Genomic DNA, 22,914 nt, shown 5'->3' on the forward strand with positions numbered 1-22,914 from the left:
CAAAGTGATTAACAACATTGTTCATGGCTAAGAATTAAGAATCAGCTGATATAAATTTCCAGTTTGAGTAAGTACAGACCATTAGTTCTAACACACAGGCTACACAAGAGCTAAACAAGATGAGGTATACATGTTATCTTTACTTCACAATCCCTACACAAGCCCTTTACAAGCATATGCTGTAACAAAAGATTGCACACACTGTGCCGATGATGTACATATATAACAGCTATTGCACTTTCTTTTGACTGAAACAAAATTTACCCCAACCCTCTCATACTTCAGATTTCTTGCAAGGCAAAAAATTACAATATATCAAAGAGAAACAACAAAAAGTCAGTGAGGATTTTGCAATTAAAGCAATATTTCAGTTTTTTTTCCACTTAGGATCATCCAGTCACTTAGATGTGAAGAAAGTCATTCAGAGTCATTTCCTCCACTCAGAGGTGTGACTTGTCAGAACAGAAGAGATAGGATCCAGATGTCCAAAAAGTAAGAAAGTTCTTACTTTACGTTATAAATAAGTGCAGTGGCTCAGACAATGTTTTAAGACACTTTTAAGATAACCGTCTGACCTTAACTGTAGTTTTAAAGGGCACAGTTGCCAATGAAACTGAATAGAATTAAACTTGTCATATTTACAGGTCTGGTGGTGTATAACATAAATAAAATGTCTATTTGTGGTGACATTTTGGCATTTGGATTCTACAATCTGGTTTCTGAATCTGTAGGTTTCTCAATGCACCTTATTAATCCAAATGACGTTTTTCTCTGAAATTATATCATGCAGTAATTTGTAAAGAAAAAGTGGAAAATTGCAGTTCAAATCAGGTCATTGGTCATGTTCACTAGAACACGACTACTAATCTGGCACTAGATCCTGTGTGCTAGATGCTGTGATCAGTTACCAAAATGTAAATACATCCTCTATGTTTTTCACTATTAATAGATATCTAAAATTATTACAGTTTTAAACATACAGATTTATTTCATTAGAACTAGAGTTTATCAGCTGTCCCATTTGAGAGGCTTAATTAATTGCACTTTATTGGCAAGGCTGAGGTAATAGAGACAAATTCCTTCAGCAGAGTTCAGGATACACCATCCTATCCGTGGTGGTGATAATGGAGGATTGGTGGTAACGGTCCCGGAAAGCAAAGTCTGCGTTTTCCTCCGTCAACTGCCTGGTTTCCATGCCAACTTCTGACAAAGAAGGTGTCACCACGATCTGGTCCTGAAGCTCATGTTTTTCCCTATAAGGGTCAGAAAGGTCAATAGTATCATCATGTTTTGGTAAAGAAATTTGTTTCTACTTTATCCAGCCCCGCATTATGATTAGCATTAGACATTAACTTAGACTAAATTCCCATTACAAACCTCATAATCAATTCAGATTTTTTTGCTCAGATTGGATTCTACTATTTTACTGGTTCATTTTCATAATGTTTCAAAACAGATACAACAGGAGCTGCAAGCATAATCTGTTGTGTCCATACTGCTGAATAATGCATACACATTACACATATAAAAGTAACTAAAATCCGATTTGATCTTGTCCACACACTCATAAATATCAAATCTTTGTCACATTAAGGCAGATTATTAGGGGTTTAGGTTATTTCAGCTTGGTTATGTGAATGCAGCAGTAGGTGTCTCAACAAATACACTATCTCTGAGATAAATAGTCTTCTTTAAAGTTCAGAAAGGCAAATCATTTGTCAATGTTCTGCCACTATGTGAAAGATTTAAACCACTCATTCTGGTTTGCAGAATTTGGCAGAGGAGGTCTACCACTGAGCCAAGCCGAAGTATAAAGGCATCAATCCACAGCAGACACTTTAAGAGCTTCCTGAAGAACAAAAGGGAATCAAAAATCTTACATAACCTTATCATACTCTACCTGCCCAAGTTGCTTACAAAGCTCTTTATCCATTGGAAAAAGCTAAAGCGGGCCGCTGCACCTGCCAGAAAAATAACAAAATGTACATGATTATCTTCCAGAGGAAACCTGTACAGGGACCTTCTTTGCAGTTCTGTGTCTAAGTTTATTTTTTCATAATCTCAACCAATGTAGACTAGAAATAAAATTACAAAGTAATAATTTTGTACTAGGCAAAATTACAGAATGTCACATTGCATTTATTGCTTGTTTTTAATTTTGAAATAACAGCAGCCTCTGTTTCCAGATTATCAAATTAACTATGGTCTAACTAATAGAAAAGATAGAGATGATGAGATGCTAAGAACACACAAGGACACATGATTTAGCATGTATAATTTAGAAATGTGCACACAGCTAGGCTTCTGAAGCGCAAAAAGTAGAGGGAGGGTGTCAATCCTTTACTTAATTCTGTGCACTGGTTACCTGTGAGATACTGAATCGAGTTTAAGGTATATGTTATGTTTATAAGACCTTACATTGTATGACACCAACCTACATTTTAGATCTCCTTTACCCTCACCTCATTCTCTCCCTCTTGAACCAGCTGTCTTTTTTGCCGCTCTACGCTCCCAGCTAAGGTTTCAGGGTGATCGGGCTTTCTCTGTCTCTGCACCTAAACTCTGCAACTCTTCATAAAGTTCTCCCCTACCTTAGAAAGTTAGTTTAAGACTAATTTGAAGACCCACCTATTTGCCCTGACATTTGAATCTTCTCAGGGACTGTGTTGTATTCTTTTTGTTTTTATTGTTGTCTGTTTAAGCATTTTTTCCGGTAGATTAGCAGATAAGAATATTTTATACTGATGGACTTCTTTTAAATGTTGTTTTAATGTAAAGCACTTGAGTATTGGATATCATGTTGGATTACTTCAATCCAAAGGACTGGAGAATAAATAAAAAATCATCTGAATTTTGCTACCCAAAATATTTATCATGCCCTGTTCCAAAATGTCAAAAAAGTTTGCTTTATTCCTATGAATATATACACAACAATATGTCTTTGATTCTTTTTGTGTATTCGCCCCTGCTACTCTGTTCTTCAAACTGCTACAACTCAAACAGCAGGCCTGAACTCTGGTAACTCCTGTGTCTCCCACTGTGTAGCAAAGAGGAGTCAGATGAAGGGCTACTGCTTCATGAGGAGATTATATATCACACAACTCCAGAATCCACCATCAAACTCTTCCAAAAATCCCACACAACAGCTGCACAACAGGCCAAGCCCTGACCAGGACCAAACGCTGAGAGTCTGCTCTGAATGGTCAGGTCTTCAGTACAACTACTGTTATTTCTGTACAGGTATCATGCACAGTAAGTGTTGGCAGTAATTTTAAAAGACCTAAACAGCCAATTAATGTTAAAAGAACACTTAATTAATTTTGCAATGGGGTAATTTTCAGCAATTGTGGTTGCTTATCAGATTACAGGGTACAGGGTAATCTAACAAATCTCAGACAATTACCTGTTGGCAAACCTGGGCTTGCTTTTCCAATGTAGAGAAAAAGAAGGAGGGCACCGCTAATATTCACCAAGGCGTACACCCACTGGATGATGAACATTATCACGATGGAGCCCAAAACCTGCACAGAATAAAAAGCTATTAATTTAATGTGTTACAAAATAAAAAAATACATTAATTAATTTGTTTAAGTAAAAAAAAAAAGAGGGACTGATATGCCAAAAGTCATGGGACAGAAACTAGTTGCATGTCCCACTACGTTTGCTTTGTTTCATGGAAGTTAAATCCTACATTGAATGTGGATGTAATTTCTTTCTGGAAGAGTCACTTGTTTGTATATAAAGAAATTCTAGCCAGATGCAGCCTATTACGACCATTTCCACACACTGCACTGTCCACTCTGGGTGGTAATGCCTTCCTTCTATGACGTATTCCAATACTCATCTGACACTGTGGGGCAAGGAAAGTTAAATGGCTACACAACTTCAGAAATAGAAATGTCCCATACATGTGGCACCCATTATCAGTCCTCACATTCAGTTTCCATGAATTCACTTACACCAATTAGTGAAACCCAGTGGTTGCAAAACCGGGAATATAATGAATTTGGGAGAGGTCGTATTCCAGATACCTCCAGCTTTGGCTTTGGCTCTGTAAAGAAATGAAACATTTGCTATACTTAGAGCTTACACTTGACCTCAGTGTATACATTTTGCTTAATTCGACTAACAAAACACTCACCATTCTTCTCTGCCGACTCCCTGGGAAGCTGATCCAGTTCAACAGGGTCGCGAGTAGGCAGGGACAGTTTCCTCTCCCCTCCTGACTCAGACTCCATAAGCCATATCTGGCTGCTAGTCTCATCGTCCAGGCCAACGCTTTGTTCAAGCTGCTTCTCGTCCTTTTCCTTCTCTAAAGGACTATTGCTGTTTAGGTCCAACCCAAAACTGCTGCTCAATGTTTCTTTAGCAGGAACTTTTGCCTTCCTGCCCCAGGCCTTGGCTGCAGGATTGGGGGCTTTCTCTTCCTCTGTGCTGTCTGTGTTGGGCAGTGGAAATATCTGGTTCATGTCTTTTGTGAACTCTAGCAACGTGCCATTGCTTGTGTTTCTCATGGCACCATTGCTGCCATAACACTGGTGACTACTCATCACCAGCGCCTTCCTAGAACTAGGCCTTTCAAACAGAGGCCTTCTCTCCTTAACTTGTAGCTCGTAGCTCTTGGCCACGCAGAAGTAGGAATAGTCAATGAAGCTGTAGGTCAGCATGAAGTTAATGGTGACAATAGGAGCCAGAATGTTGACCTGACCAATAAAGATGAAGGCCATGGAGATCAAGCTCGTTAGACAGATGGCCGCCACTGGAGTCTTATTGGGTCCCTTCTGCAGAGGTTTGAGGATAAATAAAACTTGAGGCATATGTGTAGATTATAAGCTAGAAAAACAATGGAGGAACAATGCTATGGCAGTTAAAAGAAAGCAAGTATGGTAAAGTCTACAATCAACTGTGGATATATGCTATGTGGGGACACTTTTGCAATGCTTTGTTTAGCTTATAGGTATCCAATGTCTACGGCTACCAAAAAGTTAAAAACAACACAAAGAGGCCTTTTTTTATCTACTGATACTTTGCACTAGTCAGTCTATAATAATCCTGTGGTTTTATGGAGTCCTGATTATTGTAGAACTAAAAGGGAGAAAGGGAGATCGTAAAGGAACAGAACAAACTACATTCTGCAATTATACAACTAAAACTTGCTTTGATATGGTCAGTGGATAATGGTTGTAGAAGCAAAGAGGTGGTCATAATGCTGTGACTTGGCAGTGTATTAAAATCAGTGTACAATTCTAGTGAGTTGATTGGTGCATGTGCAAGAAGAGATTAAGCTGATGCGATCTCATTAGCATATCGAGTTTACAACTTTAACATGTTGAATGTTGAAAATGGGAGCATAAGAAGGATGAAGGGCGAGAGTGTATGTTTGAAGAGTTTGTAGGGAACGAGACACCAGCGGATCTTATTCTGGCCTTGAACTGTGGCATCGAACGCTAACTTGCCTGCTGAAGAATTCAGTACATTTTAGCTTCCTGTTCTTAACTGAAAGGTATGTCAAACATCTTATGAAGCATGTTATTTAAATACCGCACAAATCACATCAACATAATAGGAATAGACAGTGCAATTAAACATTGCAAACCTTTTCATTTCCCCTCCACACCCTCTCTTACTTATCATTCTTCCAATCTGTGTTGTATAATCACAGAGTATGAGCATCCAACTAAAACATCCCAGAAAAAAAACACATCTTCCCTGAACTCTGACAGAAAACAGCCTCTCCTAAAGCCACTCATTTTCCACAATCTCTCTCCTACTTCATCTCTTACTCTTCACTGTAATTGCTGTGATCCAGGTTGAGCTAGTGCGATTGCTGCCGTGCCTGCACTCCTGGTACTGCCTGGCAGAGAGCCAGGTCAACCTGGGCTGGCCCTGGCTTTGCTTCCTGCATTTGTTCTGGTGCTTTGATTCAGGGCAAGATGTCTCGGGCCTGCTTTCAGTCCACACAGACAGCCCAGATCAAGCTGGGGCCGAGGGAAAGGGTGTGCAACGTTTTTCAAAGCCACAATTGTACAACACACTGGCCCTTCATGCACTCTAGTGCTCTATAATTAGGAACTCCCTCCTTTTTTGTGGGCATTATCTGTTCTGCCTCCCTGGACACACTGAAGGGTGGCACTAATTAAGCATGAGGAGTAAATAGTTCATTACATTGCTTGAAATGAACATAAAAGAGCTTGATAAACAAGGACTTGATTTGTAAAGCAAACATGTTATGTTCTCCACATGCTGTGGCCTGGATGTTGCCTAAAATCTGTGAATAAAGCTGAATTTATCAGTGAATTGAACTGTAACTACAGTCTACCTTAATATTGTGTTTTAATAAAAAAAATCTCAGTCTTATGAGCTCATAAAATGATTTCCTTCCAGTACTGTCTAAAGTGTAGCGGTACCCACCCCTTGTCCTAAGAAAGCCAAAGCTGGGATAACTCTCTCTTGGGCGATACACTGTAGCACCCTGGGGGCCCCGTAGAGGCCACCCATGCAAGAGGCCAGGGAGGAGACATACAGGCCCAGCAGGAACAGGAAACCCACCAAGGAGACCTGGGAAAAAAAACAAACACAGAGGGGAAGAGAGTGCACTCGACTCCACCCAGTCCAACTATGTCCATCCAGTGGGTAAAAAAAAAAAAATAGGCATTCACTTTTAAAAAAGAAAAAAAAAATGCTATAGTCATTGACTTAATCCAAGCATTCCCAAATTAATCTGCACTGGAAATAAAAGTTTTTAATTTTTAAATCATCTCAACATAACTTCAAAATAACTTTTATGCTCCACTAACTGCAATAGGGAGAACTGAGTTTCTGTTATGGACATTTTGGGCTGGAACACTGATATTGCACTATAGAATTGTGGTGAAGTGCATGACACAAGTCATATTTGTGTTAAATCCTGTTATATTATTCTACTGAATCAGTCCACATGATTCTTTCACTTTCACAAATAGCGATTTTGTATCTCTCAGCTTGTTCAAAAAAAGCATATACAGTATAAAATATGTCCAGAAAGGGTGCTCATATCACAATTTGTATTTGAAAAGTAAAGTAAGTGAATTACAGTCCTCAAATGTAGGGATGGCCCAGGAGCAAAAAATTCTCACAGGAACAATTCTCACATAATGCTGTTTGAACTGTCTATGAGTCTAGAGTATGTCATGTAATTGACTTTGCCCTCACTGGATCGGTGTTATCAACTTGATAAGGACTGTGAAGAAATGTTAAAATTTGATAGAATTCTTCTTTTTCTTTAAGCCAGAATGAATATCTGATATCACAGTACAGATAGTGCTTCTGTTATGCGAGAAGCTCCAGCAGGGTGTTCACCACAGAGCTGAAGCCTCCACCATGGAGCAGCTGTGGGAGTGTGAGGCCTACAGAGGTCAAATCCAAGCTAGACCTATTGTAAGTATTGATACTATGTAATATTTTCATACCAGCTGCTCTTATGGCATCTGCAGCACATGCAGCATGAACTCAGAGACCTTTGTGAGATAGAATCTATGTCCTGAGGAATATATTTAAATTAAATTCATATAAATTGCATTAAGGTTGCTCAGACTCTGTAGTTAACATTTGGATTGGGAGTTAAAGCACAAATTAAATTTTGCTTGTTCAAATCGGAATGTATCTGCATAAACAAAATAAAAAAAGAACATATCACATTACTGCAAACATTACAAGTAAACATAAGTACAGTTTAATATAATTATTTCTAATTAAGAAGAGCAAAGTTTGAGTTCAGATTTCCTCTGGATGTCTAAATCCTATTTACACCAGCTCACCTGATTTAATATATATTTTTGTGTATAAAACACACAAATTAGGTCACTAAGCAATTATTCAAACTCTACTGCACAGACATAAGGCAGTGCTGCTCAATCACAATTCTTGAATACTGTGACACATGAGCTTGTTTTTCTCTGGATCGAAACACATGACTCAGCATTATATGTTGAGCAGGGGAAACCCCAAAATATGCAGTGAATGTGCTGCACCACCACCTGGAAGCTGTGTAATTCCTTCTATTGCCTACAATAATTCTGTAGGCTGTTCAAATGCTGGAGAGGAGTGACATCCCAAGTGACCCTAAACCCTTTGAAGTTGAGGATATCGGCACATTACCTTTTCCGCTATTAAGAAATCATAGCGCAGGGCATCTCTGGTGCAGATGGCTCCCAGCAAGAATACAAAGACAAGATACAGGAACCATCTGCAAATAATACAAAAAACACAATTTCAACCACAGTTCCACACATGGCAATAATGTATCAAAATCTGCTTGATAAAAGTCATCAACTGATCTGTGTAGCAAATGGTTTATATTCTCAAAACGTTTAGCATACAAGTTTGTCTATGAATTTACACTTTGAACAGGTATTTTAAAAGCAAAAAGTAAGAAACATTATTATTCTGTTGATAATAATAATGCAAAAATGGTTATGTATTAATACAGTATGGGTAAATTAAGTCCCACAGGGTTCCATTTTAGGACCCATGAAACTAATTATAGGGTAACAGATGTGAAGGTAAGAAGTATTTATGAGTTAAACATGTGAAAATAATTGTCAGTGTATAGTTTAATTGCAAATGTGGGTTAAAAAAATTTTAATCATTAACTGATACAGTATACTTGTAGTATAAGAGGGGGCTGATACATACGAGGTGAAGATAGCTGCCAGGGTTCCCACAGGGATGTTATGTTCTGGCTTCTGGAGATCTGAGCTCATATTGAACCCTGCCATCACACCTACACACAAACACAACATACACGCAAAAAACACAGATCAGGCAATGCTTAAGACAACATTTTTGGAAACAGGGTGCAATGTTTGTGATGTGCTTTTGTTGGGCTAAAGTTAAATAATGAAGGTACTTTGATTTGACATACAGTTTAAGATTATACATTGACATGTCATGAGACAAAAAAACCCATAAACATGCATGTGTAGTATTGAATGTGGATGTGATTTCTGCCTTGTCTGTTCACACTGAAACTGGTCATTATCATTTCCACCAACTGCACTGCCCACTGTGAGCGGTTATGCCTTCTATGACACAGTTCCAGTGCACATGTGACACTGTGGAACTAATGGCACTTTGTCATGAGCGTGCTGGCCAGTGTTTAATCTCACTCACAACAGAACACCTTACACATAGGTGTATTTTACTAATAAAAAGATATATAACATTTAAAAGGATTTAAAAACAAGCTTGTTAAAGTGAAGGGGGACTGGCTGAGGCAACTTTGAAGAGGGATAAATTTAAGAGTCCTCAATGTTAAACTTTGAGCAACATAAAATAAAAAAAAATCCCTCAAAACTAATTAAAACTAATCAACTACAGCCAAATCGCTCACTAAAGTCAATGGTTTTATTTGTTAACTGACTATTATATGTGTTTTTTTATTTGAATGCATTTCACAGAAGACACAAATGTGCAGATGAGAGGAAACTGCAGCTACTTTCTGTGTAAAGTTCACAGGATCCACCCGCCATGTGCATAAAGTTGTTTTCACAAAGATATAAAACTGATCTGAGATCTGCAACCTCACACATTAATACATCTGACACATTAGGTCTGTTTAAATGTAGCTGGCTCAGTAACTACAGATGAACTTCTTCTGTAATTGGTAATACAATTTAAAGTGCAAATATTATAACCGTATCATGCCTCAGTCCACAGAATAATACTTATCTTTCCACCATCTTATAATAATGTTTGTACTTCAGCTGTGTGGAGGAATTAGGTCATGGTTAAGACCTTCTTATATAAATAAAGTGGATGTTAATATGCTTCCCCTACGGTGTACACTTTATTAATTGCATTACAGAGTGAAACACAGTCACCTGTAGCAGCTGGAAAGAAAACCCCAAACACAGTGAAGAAAGTCTCTCCAGCCGTGTAGTCTGGCAGAGTGTTCTTCCTCAAGACCTCGTCCGAATAGCCGATGAAACCATGCTCTGAAGAAAAAAACAATACACAATCAGACCAGAACAATGCCAGCCCTAACTATTATGTTAAACTAATGTTTATAATAATATCATGCTGAAGCATTATTGAGTGGTGTACGACAAAAGTCAGGGCCATTGAACAAAAACAAAGTTAACAATGGTGTTTATGTCTGAAGGACAGGCTCTGATACAGCTACATTTTCAAAAACCTTTATTTCAAAAACTGCTTATTTATTGGTGTTCTTTGTAATGATGTATGATTTTAAATTAGGAAAGCAACGAACTGAACCAAACACTATATCTACACTAAATCTATAAACATATTTGCCTTGCTTTTCATAAGAAAGTGTACTTACAAAACTACAATAAACAATATTTAATAAACATTACACTCTATACTTTTTAACATTCCAACAGACACTCCAAAAAAGCGCAATATGACAAAAATCCCATGAAAAACGTCACTGTTTGGTATGAATTATTTGGTCTTTTCACTTATTTGGCTAAATACCATTTTTTTTGTTGGACGAATAATTTTGGTGGCAGAGTATTTAGATCATCCCTATCTTGAACGCATTCAACACTCCAATCAAATGCTCAGTGTAAGTATACATCATTGTATGTGAATTTGTTCTTGACTGCCAATTCATATTTGCATTACAAATGTAGATTTTAAAAGATTATACAATGTAGGCCTGTCTAATATGTTGTTTTAGTATAATCATCCTAATGTGAGCATGCACAATGTCATGTAATACAAATTTAAAATACATTTTGTTGTTTTTTTTTATTTAACCTTTTTGCTGCTTGATGCAAAAGAAAACTCTTTTTTTCCCCACACTGTTCTAATTTTCTGTGATATGTCTAACAGAGGCAGATAAATATCTGTCTAATGTAATTTAATTTACTCTAATCTTCTTTTTGCCCCCACTTATTTATTTATCATTTTCTTCTTTGCAAGAAAAAAATACAGAATTAAGGGAAGAAACACATAAAGAAGGGGGGGGGGGGGTTCAATTATAGGATATTAAATGTTTGAAGTCTTTGTTGCCTTCAGTTAACTGTATTTTTTCAATTTACTTCACTGTATATGAAATTAGGCATATCCTCCTGACAGACACAGTGTCCATTGTTACAATGAGCAGCCATATTTCTTACTGAAAGATAATTTCTTTACTCCTGTGTACAGTTACCACACAAAATGTTGTTATATTCTGGACCTATAATGGATATAACACCGCATCACACACACACACTGGTAAGAATGAGGGTTCCCTGGGGCTCCACAGAACCTAGGGAAGATTACTCTGACTATGGTGTGAAATATGTCTGGCCAGCTGGAGCTGCACTCTTCTGACCGCATGGGCAGGGCCCTGCATGTCTGTGTCTGTGGCCGACCATCCGAGGGCCTTATGTAAGTATCCAGGGGGTGCGGTGTATGTGGGGTTGTGGGGGAAGTTGAAGCCACTGCCAAGATGTGTGCAAGAACAGGGCTAGGCCCAACATCTAGAAACAAGGCGCCTAGTTCAATAGGGCCATACTGCGGACATGACAGAGTGAATACTGGGCTGAACTCTGTGCGAGTTCACAGGCAAACAAAACAGGCCGTGAACACGCACCGAAGGAACATTTACACCAGCAGCCGTGGGAGATACTGTATCTTAACTGTGACGAGTGGGTTACACTATGCTAGTCTGTTTACACTGAATGGAACAATGAAACCTATAATGAAGTCAAGCACTGATAACATATCTCTCATTCATGACAGAATGCAAGTGATACATGGTAAAAAAATAAATAATAATATCATGATCCTAAATTTGCATGATTTGAAATGTTACAAATAGAGTTCGAGAAATTTTCTTACTGCATCCTTTTTTCAAAGGGTGTCCTTCCTCTAAAATCCACTTTTTCTTGTTCTTTGTAAAATACAGTAGGTCCCTCTGAGTTGTATATGCATGCTGCACACAAACCCCTTTCTAAACCTCCATTGTCTGCAGTAGCTAGTAAAAAAAAAAATTCAGAAAAACGAATCAATCAGGAAAAGCATTGTGTCTACATCAACCCATGATTTAGTGCTGAAGGCAGACAGCCAGGCACGTCTTGTCAGACAGGAGATAACAGCGCTAAGAACAACATGGCAGTTTGTTCTTGTTATTTGTGCAAATAACAGATCAGTGTTTTATGCTTTGCCCAGTAACTCAGAGCTAAGGAACAAATGGTTAGAATGTGTCTATGGAACACCACCAGTGAAGTACAATTGAGATAGCAAGGTGTATTTTTAGAACAGTTCTGTTTACCCCAGGTGGATTTTTACTTTCTGGACCTGGACTACCCACTTCTGTGTGTACCTATAGTTTATATAGGATCTCTGGTGGATTTCGTGTTTTTAAAGAGGCTAATAGCCCCAAAAAACGTCAGAGTCTGAACTGCAAAATAAAGTAACATATGACATTGCAAAGACTGTTATTTGTGTAAAAATGTCTTTATTGTCTTTACTGTCTTTACTGTTGTCCGCCTCCTGGTGCCACAGTGCTGTTAGCCAAATAAAGGCGATATGTTGGCATGTATCAATATTCATAAGCAAGATAAGAAATCCTATCTCTGCCCCATCCACCCCTCCACGGGACTAAAGCAGCGTTATACCAGATCACTGGAGCACTTTTTTCACAAAAAAACAGCTTACATGGCATTCATTCATACTAGAGTCCACAACTAGACATTTTAAAATGAATGAAAAAAAATATGAAATTAGACATTTAAAGCGTATTGAGGAGATCCTCAGTTCTTATAGAACAATTTACACGTCTATCCAATGGCTTTTAGCAGCGTAAGAGCAACATGGTCCCAGTGTCCTAAATGTCTTTAATATATCACTTGACCATTTTAAAAAATATGGAATATTACAATACTATTTCATTATTCAAAAATATATATAGTAAAGTTACATCACTATAATAATCTTAAATGAACCACTAAAAAGTTTCTGTAGATCAGCAAAAAGGATTCTGCTTTTATTCCATGCAAAGAGTGTAGAATTAATCAGCAAGCTGTCATCAGATGTGTTTAAAAGCCACAGTGGTTTGAACAGTGAGACAGTGATGCAGTCATTAGTTTGTATGAACTCGATAAGTCTTGAGAGAAACTTCACCTGTGTAAAATATGCACTCTCGCACAGCGAGCGCGAAAGAAAGCTTGGCTACGCGAGCGCCTGAACCATTTCCCTCTCGGTTATCTTGTGATGGGAAAGAATGCATTCTCTTGAATTAATGACATGTTTTTCCAAAAGGAAGTCACCACCCTTTCAGAAGCCCTGCCTGTTCCTAGCCTTCCAAGTCACAGCTCTAAGTAGGAGGGAGAGAGAAAAAGAAAGCGACAGAAAAAAATGGAGTGAGTGAAGGAGTGAGGGAGAGGAAGACAGAGATTTCATGATCCAGGCCTGTGCTTGCGGTCACGGTACTTCTGCACTCTTTAAGCTGCAGAACCACTTACAACCACTGCTTGCAAATATGAAAACAAAACTGCTTTCTTGGATTCTCTGAATTCCATGATTTTCCAAACAATATCAACAGCGGCTAGTGTGATTTTATGCAGCAGCTGTGGAGCAAGAGAATACTCAGGAAAAAAGCGGATAAATAATAATAAGAAGAAGTGTTTTTACACAATTTATTTGTCCTTATTTTCCTTTCCATAATATGATTTACACTCGTGCATAAACATATACATCTTTCTGCTACAGAGTTTCAAACCTCCATCTGACCTTAATTAATGGACCAACAGACAGACATTCTCATGTAAAAGTATTTTAAAGATGCACTGTTTTGGCTTACATTTGTTCTTTTAAAAAGGCAAATATGACTGGGCATAAAAAATAAAGCTCCATAAAGGAGTCTTACAATGTCAAACTGTATTTTCTTTGGCATAGTTAAATCACGAGAGCCGTCTTGCTAGTCTTGGGCAATATGACCTCAATTTAGTATAATTATTAATTCAACAACCATTTGAGCTTGATTTTGATAAACAACAAGCTGTTTGAATTGCTCAGTTGGCTTGGTGTTCAGTTGACTAGCTGTTGCCCTGCAATGTGTACGATTTCTCTGGATGACCAGCTGATTTTTTTTTTTTTTTTTTTGCAGGGATGACATACTGTATATCACACAAGAGTAGATCTGTGAACACAAAGCTCTCAGATATCCTCCAAAGTCAGACTGATTATATATAGCACCCTTCTAATCTGAAGTCGTGCATCAGGACATGATGATGTGGAGGCTTCGAGCAAAGGGCTCTGATCTACTTCCTGCCTGTTCTTTTGTCCATGGCCAAATATGTGGGTGAGTCCAGTTAACACCCTAAACTCAAAGCCGTGATTGCACACGAGTTTCCTGTCCAGGCTAAAACTCTGCAAGTTAGTTTCTTACGTGGCTTACAAGAGAATATTCAAAATTTGATTAGAAATTCAGCTTTCTGACCTAGAAATCAGTATTTCACCAGGCAACACATCGGACAGAAATAGTTCAGTCTATTTTATATCCAATATAAAAACACTTTTGTAGGAAAAAAAAGTTTTTAAAACATGTCTGAGGCATTAATTGGGGTCAATAACAGGTTCACTGACCGCACTGCAGGAGCTGCTGTATATTATATATAAATACCACTATAATAATTAAAGAATAAAAAGAAGAGAAATGAGGATCAAATTCCCTGGATAGAAAGTGTGAGCGTGTATTATTCCCCCTCCCAATCTGGCCTCTAGAACAAGTGTGCGCTCACTGCAATGGTATGAAATGGAGAGGAAATCTCCGGAGGATATCGCTCATAACTTCCTCATGTTTTCCACCCATAACATTTTAAGGATGACCCAGCACAAGTGTGGCTGTAAGCTGATAAGTGCAGGTAGCAGGATGAGCAGTTTACAAAGAGACTGGAGATTCATGTCCATGGTTGTAGGGCCACCCAGCATGACTGAGAGAGCTCCAGACTCTCTGTAGGAGTGTCAGCAGAGGTCACTGTGCTGCGTCCGTGCCGGCAGGGCGGCCTTGACTCTCTGATTAACAGCCTTATCGAATTGTAAACACATCTGCATGGCAGCCCCCTTTTCCTGCCACAAGCAGGTAAGCCGCCCATGCGGCGCCTGCCGTGGGCCATGAAACCCACTGGCTGCGTGCCAGCTGTGATATCACCCCGCTACCACAAGGCCTAATTGGAAAAACCTGGACAAACCAGGAACTTCCATTTCCCATACCAACCCAAACTAAGAACCTGGGCCCAATCCCAGCTTCTAAAGGAGTTAAACAGACGTGTGGGACATGAGCACGGGGGCACCAGCAGAAACAGTAGTCAGAGGTATAACGTTTCACATTTGTAGGATTTCAGCACTACTTTAAAAAAAAAGAGAGAGAGAGAGAGAGAGAGAGAGAGAGAGAGAGAGAAGGAGAGAGACAGAAGAAAAAGCCATGTTTCCATTCAAACATTGTGCAAAAGCTCTGCGCAATTTCAAAATTTCTGAAGAAACAAGCCATGTTTTCCATTCACTAAAGTTACGCTAATAAACTTTAGATAAGGTAGGCTACCACGAATGGGAGCAGATTCTAAACAAGCAAAATAGCATAATTTGATTTGTTATGAGACTTGACACATCAAAAAAAAAATCCAAAATGTTAATAAAATAAAAATCTAAGAAGTGTGATGTGCAAAAGTATTCTTTAGTCTAAAACCTCAAAATAAAATCCAGTGCAATCAATTGCTTTCAGAAGTACTTAGTAATTTAGTCTCAGTATAAATACACCTGTACTGTGAAGGCCTCAGGGGCCTATTCGAGAACACTAGTGAGCAAACAGCATCATGAAGACCAAGCAACTCACCAGACAAGTCCAAAATAAAGTTGCGGAGAAGTTTAAAGCAGGGTTATGTTATATAAACAAGCTTTGAGCATCCCATGGATTCTGTGCAGTGGTTAAATGAGGCCAAAGTTGAAGTTTTTGACCTAAATGCAAAGTGATATGTGTGGTGGAAAAGTCTCACTGCTCATTACCCTGAACACACCATCCCATGCCAACATGGTGGTGGCAGCATCATGCTGTGGGGATGCTTTTCTTCAGCACGGACAGGGAAGTTGGTCAGAGTTGAGGGTAACATGGATGGAGAGAGATATATGCCAATCTGGTAAGAAAACCTATTGAAGGCAACAGAAGACTCAAGACTCGGAAGGATATTCACCTTCCAGCAAGACAATGACCCTAAACATACAGCCAGAGCTACAGTGGAATGGTTTTGATCAAAGAATGTGCATTTAATCTAGAGATTTCAGTCTCTAGATGTGCGAAGCTGGTAGAGACATACCCCAAAAAACTTGCAGCTGTAATTGCAGTGAAAGGTGGCTCTACTACGTATTGATATAGGAGGGTTAAATAGTTTTGCACATCACACTTTTTAGATTTTTATTAGATTAAAATTTTTAAAACCATGTATGATTTTTGCTCCACTTCACAATTATGTGCTAATTTGTGTTGGTCTATCACTTAAAATCTCAATAAAATACATAAAGAGAGAGGAAGAATGAATAAAGACACTGAGTAAAAGAATGCAAGAAAGACAAAAAGAAAAAAAAAAGAGTAAGAGAAAGAGAGCGAGCATGAGAAAGAGGCAGAGTAAGAGGAAGAGAGAGCGGGAAGGAGACGGAGAGCTAGACAGACATAAACAGACGGACAGACAAAGAGAGAAACAAAGAGGAACAGAGAAAGTGAGAGAGTAAACTAAAGTGAGGTAGAATAAGTGAGAGTGAAAAGGAGTGTGTGAGAGAGAAAGCGAGCAAGTGAGTGAGAGAGGCAGAGGGAATCATCTCTATGGAAGTCTTTTCTCCACTCCGGACAGGAAGCCAGTAATCAGGAGAACAGGAAGCATTAGGATGGACTTCCTGAAGGGCCAGTGTGAAAGTACATACTGGCCCTGTCCTTTAGAGTTCAGCCCCTTCCTTCAACACACAACAGCCCACAAGACTTCTGAGTAAACAGCACACAGGACGCACAGTGGCCTTTCAAGTGTAACACCGCTCCCTCCACTCAGCAAGACATCTAGCTACTCCTTTACAGCCACACCAGTTTACAATGCTCAGATCTCTACTTAGCAATAAAACATGCAACAAGCGCTGCACTAAACTGGAAAAAGTCTCTACAATATATATTGCAATATCAATAATACAGAAAGTTTTTTCCACCAAACAGCAGATTTCTGTTTAAAAAAAAAAACTAAATACAATCTTCCATAGGCAAATATAATCTGCCTATGGTAGAAATGTCAGACAACAAGAACAGCACAAAGCTTTCTTTTGTATTAGGTTGCAGCAAGTAGTATGGTTTTATATGTGTTATGTGACTACAGCATCGCTATGTTTTCACAAACTGCGATGATGATGCTAACATATATATTGTGCAGCCATACCTGTGACGGTGTAACCTTAACACATATAGTACACTACAGAATACAACTGATGCTGGGTTAAAATAATCCCATGAACAAGATTAAGTTGGAGTAGAACTCCAATTAATAGTATCCAACTTATCTGACAACTCTAAGCAAAACCTAACATTTAAAAGCATGCAGCAATAAAAATGACATAAATATACACTGCCAAAATAAAAGTCGCCGTCTGGATTTAACTAAGTAAATGATGTGGGATTGATGCTGTAGCTGGTCAGGTCTAGGTTCAGCAACAGTATGTGCTAAAAGAATGAGGTCAGCTGACTACCTGAATATACTGAATATAGACCAGGTTATTCCATCAATAGATTTTTTTTTCTTCCCTGATGGCACGGGCATATTCCAAGATGACAATGCCAGGATTTATGGGGCTGGAATTGTGAAAGAGTGATTCAGGGAGCATGAGATCATCATTTTCACACATGGATTGTTCACCAGAGAGTCCAGACCTTAGCCTCATTGAGAGTCTTTGGGATGTGCTGGAGAAGACTTTGTGCAGCGGTCAGACTCTACCATCATCAATGCTGCTGCAAGATCTTGGTGAAAAATTAATACAACACTGGGGATCTTGTGACATTGCAGAAGCTTAAAATAATCTTTAGATGTATTTTCTTTCTCTTGAACCAATGGCATTAATGTGTCAAACATATTTAAGCAGCATAATGTCTTATTACTAGTTTTTTTAATTAAATGCCATGAGTGAAATGTATAGTCTTTAATATATTATTCATTTAACATATGTAGGAATTCATACACATCATGTTCATAGTCACAGAGTAAAGGAGAACCCAGAAGGAGAACCCATTCAAAACAGCGCGACTTGTGTAAATGTCCAAATACATATGTACTGCCTTCTAGTATTGAGCAAAAAAAAAAACTAGCAATTAATCAGCAATCCGAGACTGACCCCTACTGGTGAACTGCGAGAAAGACAGCTGAGCTTAGATACCTGAGAGCTAAAACATAAGGAAGCAGATACAAGAAAAACAGACAAAGGAGAGAATAATTCCCCTATCCTACACAGATTAGAAAAATTCAGCATGTTGCTGAAGCCAAATTAATCTTTTTTTTTTACTTTTTTACATTACTTTAGTGCTTTGCTCAGCATTCGATCACTAACCTGGATCCAGGTGGCTAAACGTTCCAATAACAAAATCCAGAGTGGATACCGCCAGGATGGCCAGCAGGACCAGCTGCAGCCGGACGATCCATTTTACTCCGGCCAGGTTGATCCCCAGCAGACCCAGCAGGACGGCTACGGAGATCCCTCTGACAGCCCACACACTCTGCACAGTCAGCACATCAGCTATGGATTCAGCAAAGCCGGTGATATACATGGCTCCAGCCACACACTGAGAGAGAGAGAGTGCAGAGAAAGGTCACGCTGAGTTAACTGTGGAGCTTTTTGCTCAGGGTTGATGATAATATTGTGATAATCTTCTCACCTGTCCAAACACATAGAGCAGCCCAACAGTGCCTCCAACTCTTCCTCCGAGAACTGTGGAGATCATGGAATAAACTCCCCCGCTGCCCACACTGCAGCGCTCACACACCCCAATACCCGACATCACCGTCACCAGAGCAACCTGCACCACCAGTGACACCAGCAGCATGCCCAGCAATACCCCAGTGTTCCCCTAAAAACATATGCATAAAAATAACAAGTAAACCGGACACATTACTGTTGTACACGGACACATCACACTACTGCACAGTCTTGAAAATAACAGTGTTTTAAAAGTTTAATTCAGTGATGTCACAGAAAGAAAAACACTGTTGTTCCAATAAATAAGAGCTATGGGTAAATTAAATAAGTAAAAAGAAAAGAAAAGAAAAAAATATAAATATTCTGACATGGACCAACATCTGGAATTTGTTCATTTGTTCAAGTTATGAGGACGATATGATACATTCTTAGTAGTATAATAACTAGCAAGTCTGCTATGTAAAAACACATACTTTTTTTTTGCTAATACTTTTCTCAAAAACATTGAGAATTAGCAAATGAGCAAACTCAGAATGGCTCATTACTTACTACAAGCCAACCAGTGCGAAGAAAGAGAACTACTCCAAAAATGTTGATCATGCATGTTGTGAAGACACCATCCCAGGTGCCAAAGAGTACAGGCTCCCATACAAACAGCTTCACTTTCCACCATGGCTGGGCATGCATCTGAGAATCCTGCATAAACATACAGACACATAGATGTTAAACACTCTTCATGAGCACATGTTAAAGCAGTATTATGCAAGAACTGGTATTACTTGCTCCTGGGCTCTGCGCTAAACATATTGGTTAATACAAAAAAAGAGTTTTGGGTCCTTATATTGATTCTAACTAAGCTTTAACATCTTCATCAACTTTTTGCAAGTTAAGCATTAAAAGTAGGCTCACTGCTCTATCACTATAACTACACAGAATGAAACATAGCTAAAATCTTAAAAACATATCACACAGTGCCAGTTTTGCCTCTTTCAGGATGAAATGGTTACTGGATAAGATTGTACTTCTTTTTTTCCCTTTCTGCTGATATCGACCCACACTTGTATAAGTGGTGTGGTGTAGTGAGTGAGGTCAATACCTGGTCAGCATGCTCATGGCAAGGTGTTTTGAATTATTAGAGCTAAAGTGAGGTTTGATAGCGGGTGCCAGATAGATGGGACATTCCATTAACAAAGTTGTGCCAATATTTAACACACCTTAATCCACAGTGTCACATTTTAGAAGGCATTACTGCCCACAGTGGACAGTGGAGTGGGCGCTAATTATCATGACCAGCTGCTTTTGACTAGAATTGTTCATGCAAACTTCTGCATAAATTGCACCCACATTCAAAAGCAGGAGACCCCAAATGCATATCCCACAGGTCAATACAGCATTCTTTAGCTTCCGTGGGACATGGCACAAATCATTAGACCCAATACAATTTCCTGTCCCATGACATGTGGCATGTCAGTGTAAATCCACAAAGGTTTTTTTTTTTTCTTCTTCAATAAAGATAACATGATAAAACTGCACCTGAGCATTTTCATGAAATAACTCTTGAACGTTGTTGCTCATAGTGCCTCCTGTCCAAGACCTCAGCAGTGTAGCACTGTTCTCATCAGAACCTGTATGGGATCCAGGTCCTAGGCCTGAGTGTGGCCTGATCTGTGTCCAAAAAGAAGGAAAGCAAACCTGTTAAGTTGTCAGTAAATCTACCTGCTGAGAGAAAAGCTACGCAATCTGAAGAGTATTTCATTTCAGAGAATAAAACTGAATAGTGCTTTTGATACCACTGTCCCAAAACAGCCTTAATTGGAGTTGTAGGTCTTGTTTTTAGAAAAGAGAAAAAGGATTAAATTAAAATTAAAATTGCATATAAAGATATTCAGATACAGCTCTGGAAAAAAATAAGAGACCACTTTGATTTTACCAAATTAAAAACCTCTAGAATATAATTATAAGAAAGATGGATGATCACAAGCCATCAAACCAAGCTAAACTGCTTGAATTTTTTGCACCAGGAGTGGCATAAAGTTATCCAAAAGCAGTGTGTAAGACTGGTGGAGGAGAACATGCCAAATTGCATGAAAACTGTGAAAACTAGCAAAATCAGAAAAACTGATTTAGAAACTGAAGTGGTCTCTAATTTTTTTAAGGCTACTAGTTTTAACATACTAGTTCATTCACGTGGGCTCTTCTCAGTAAGTAAACTTAAATTCCCAGAGTGAACCATTGTATATTAACTGCTCTAGAATATTAAATAACTCTAAGGCCAAACAGAGACAACAGAGAAGTCTGAAATAACAGTAATAAGAATATTCTGATATCAGTGAAGGCTTAATTAGTCAAATTAAACAAAAGTACGTAAGATAAATCATTCTATTTAGGGTTAAAGCTTAATATTAGTGTTTCTGGAGAGTTAAAATATTTAGACAACTCTTTGTAAAAGTTGCAAACTAAAACTATTAGCTATTAAACCAAAAGAAAACACACCTGAAATTAATTTACACATCCAGAGGTTTACTATGAACACATAAAATAAAGGTAATCTGTGAAAAACTGAAGTAACTTAGCTTCACATTGATAGTAAGATTAATAAACACCAGTTTGTTACCGAGTGTGTTAACTGTACAGGTTTTCTTTATCAGAAAGCCAAACTGTAACAGGAGTACGATGTTAGAACTCCTCACCAAAATGACCAACATGTTCATAGAGCCTGTTTACATCTAAAGAAACGTATTTATTCACAAATACCTTTAAACTTTGGCCCTCATGAAGTTCAGAGCTGCTCTCACTTGTACGCCTCTGGCTCCCGGATGCGACAGGTGTGTCTGCGCGCGTGCGCGTCAATGGCACAGGTGCGCACGTGACAGGCTAGTAAGAGAAGCTGCCTGCCTCCAAACCAGTTAAGCCTCTTTTTCCCCCCACGAATAACGTTAACATCATTAGAATAATAGTATGTTACATTAAAACAATGTTTAAAACACTGTTAAATTTAAATTAATTAATAATCCCTTTTTTTCAGGGGCTCCCATCAGTGGATTTTACTGCTGAAGTAACTGGTAAGCAAAACTTCCAGAACGAATGGTATAAAATTAATCCAAAAATTAGTCCACAAAATACGAGTTTATTTTGTTAAATTTGATTATATTTAACTAAAGCTAAGATAGCAGTGCATTAACTTACCTTATGTCCACTTCTGACGACGTTTATTCACAATAAACCCACACATAAAACTGAAACCAACTCTCTTTAAAAATGTACTGACTACTGTTTTTCATCTTTGCACCAAACGTGCTCCAGTTTCAGTTTAAAGAGCCTCTCTAACCTTAAACCAGGCCTTCATTAAACCAGAATACCTCAATGCTACGTGTGCTTTAGCAGGACGCCATTAAACAAATGTTTTGTAAAGGTGTGTTCTCAAGCATAGCCTGAGCTGGCTAAGCCCTCTCTCTCTCTCAGGGCTGTTAGCTTTGGGCTGCTTTCAAATTACAGTGAGAATTATTAACCACTGTGCTATTTATATACCACATATAGCTAACTGTGCTCAGAGTGTACTGTAAACTAACAAAAAAAAAACGGTATATCTGTTCAAATGTTTTCTTTTTAAGTGTTCTAACACTTCACTTCATCATAAGCAACCTAAAAAAATGGAATTAGCTTTTTTAAATGGGCCTAACAGTATGGCAACTTTTTTTGTCAAAAATTACAACACTCCTAATACAGCTTTTACTGCTAAGAATCTTTCAAATGACAGATTTACTTATATTAACTGTGAAATATTTACTAGTAAAAATATCAGCTCTACATGTCTGACTAAATGTAAATCATTTTTATGCATAATTTTATTATTACCAGTGAGAACTGTAATTTTGTCATTTAAAATGTCCAAGCCCACATATGTGTATAATACAGTTTTGATTAATAGAAATAGTAGTAGTAGTAGTGTGCAGTTTAGATCTCATTCATTTAATTTATAGAGATATA

The 22,914-nt window shown here is 38.3% G+C and overlaps 1 protein-coding gene across 3 annotated transcripts; it reads right to left on the reverse strand.

Moving 5' to 3' along the window:
* Positions 1–120: 120 nt before the first annotated feature.
* On the reverse strand, positions 121–22,338 carry slc12a8 (solute carrier family 12 member 8). Of its 3 annotated transcripts, XM_007259961.4 has the most exons (15): positions 22,114–22,337; positions 21,682–21,841; positions 20,461–20,592; positions 19,477–19,623; positions 18,887–19,078; positions 18,562–18,793; positions 9,861–9,974; positions 8,674–8,761; positions 8,137–8,224; positions 6,412–6,558; positions 4,142–4,781; positions 3,960–4,051; positions 3,404–3,521; positions 1,901–1,961; positions 121–1,253 (listed from the first exon to the last, which is right to left on the reverse strand). In XM_007259961.4, exons 3-15 carry the CDS (start codon positions 20,500–20,502, stop codon positions 1,082–1,084), a joined length of 2,133 nt encoding a protein of 710 aa, XP_007260023.3. In that variant the 5' UTR covers positions 20,503–20,592; positions 21,682–21,841; positions 22,114–22,337; the 3' UTR covers positions 121–1,081. The 3 variants fall into 3 exon arrangements, with proteins under 3 accessions (XP_007260023.3, XP_007260025.3, XP_007260024.3); XM_007259963.4 differs by lacking the exon at positions 6,412–6,558 and having other exon boundaries at positions 22,114–22,338; XM_007259962.4 differs by lacking the exon at positions 21,682–21,841.
* Between the last annotated feature and the right edge of the window lie 576 nt (positions 22,339–22,914).

This window comes from Astyanax mexicanus, chromosome 11, assembly GCF_023375975.1.
Source record: "Astyanax mexicanus isolate ESR-SI-001 chromosome 11, AstMex3_surface, whole genome shotgun sequence".
NCBI lineage: Eukaryota > Metazoa > Chordata > Actinopteri > Characiformes > Acestrorhamphidae > Astyanax > Astyanax mexicanus.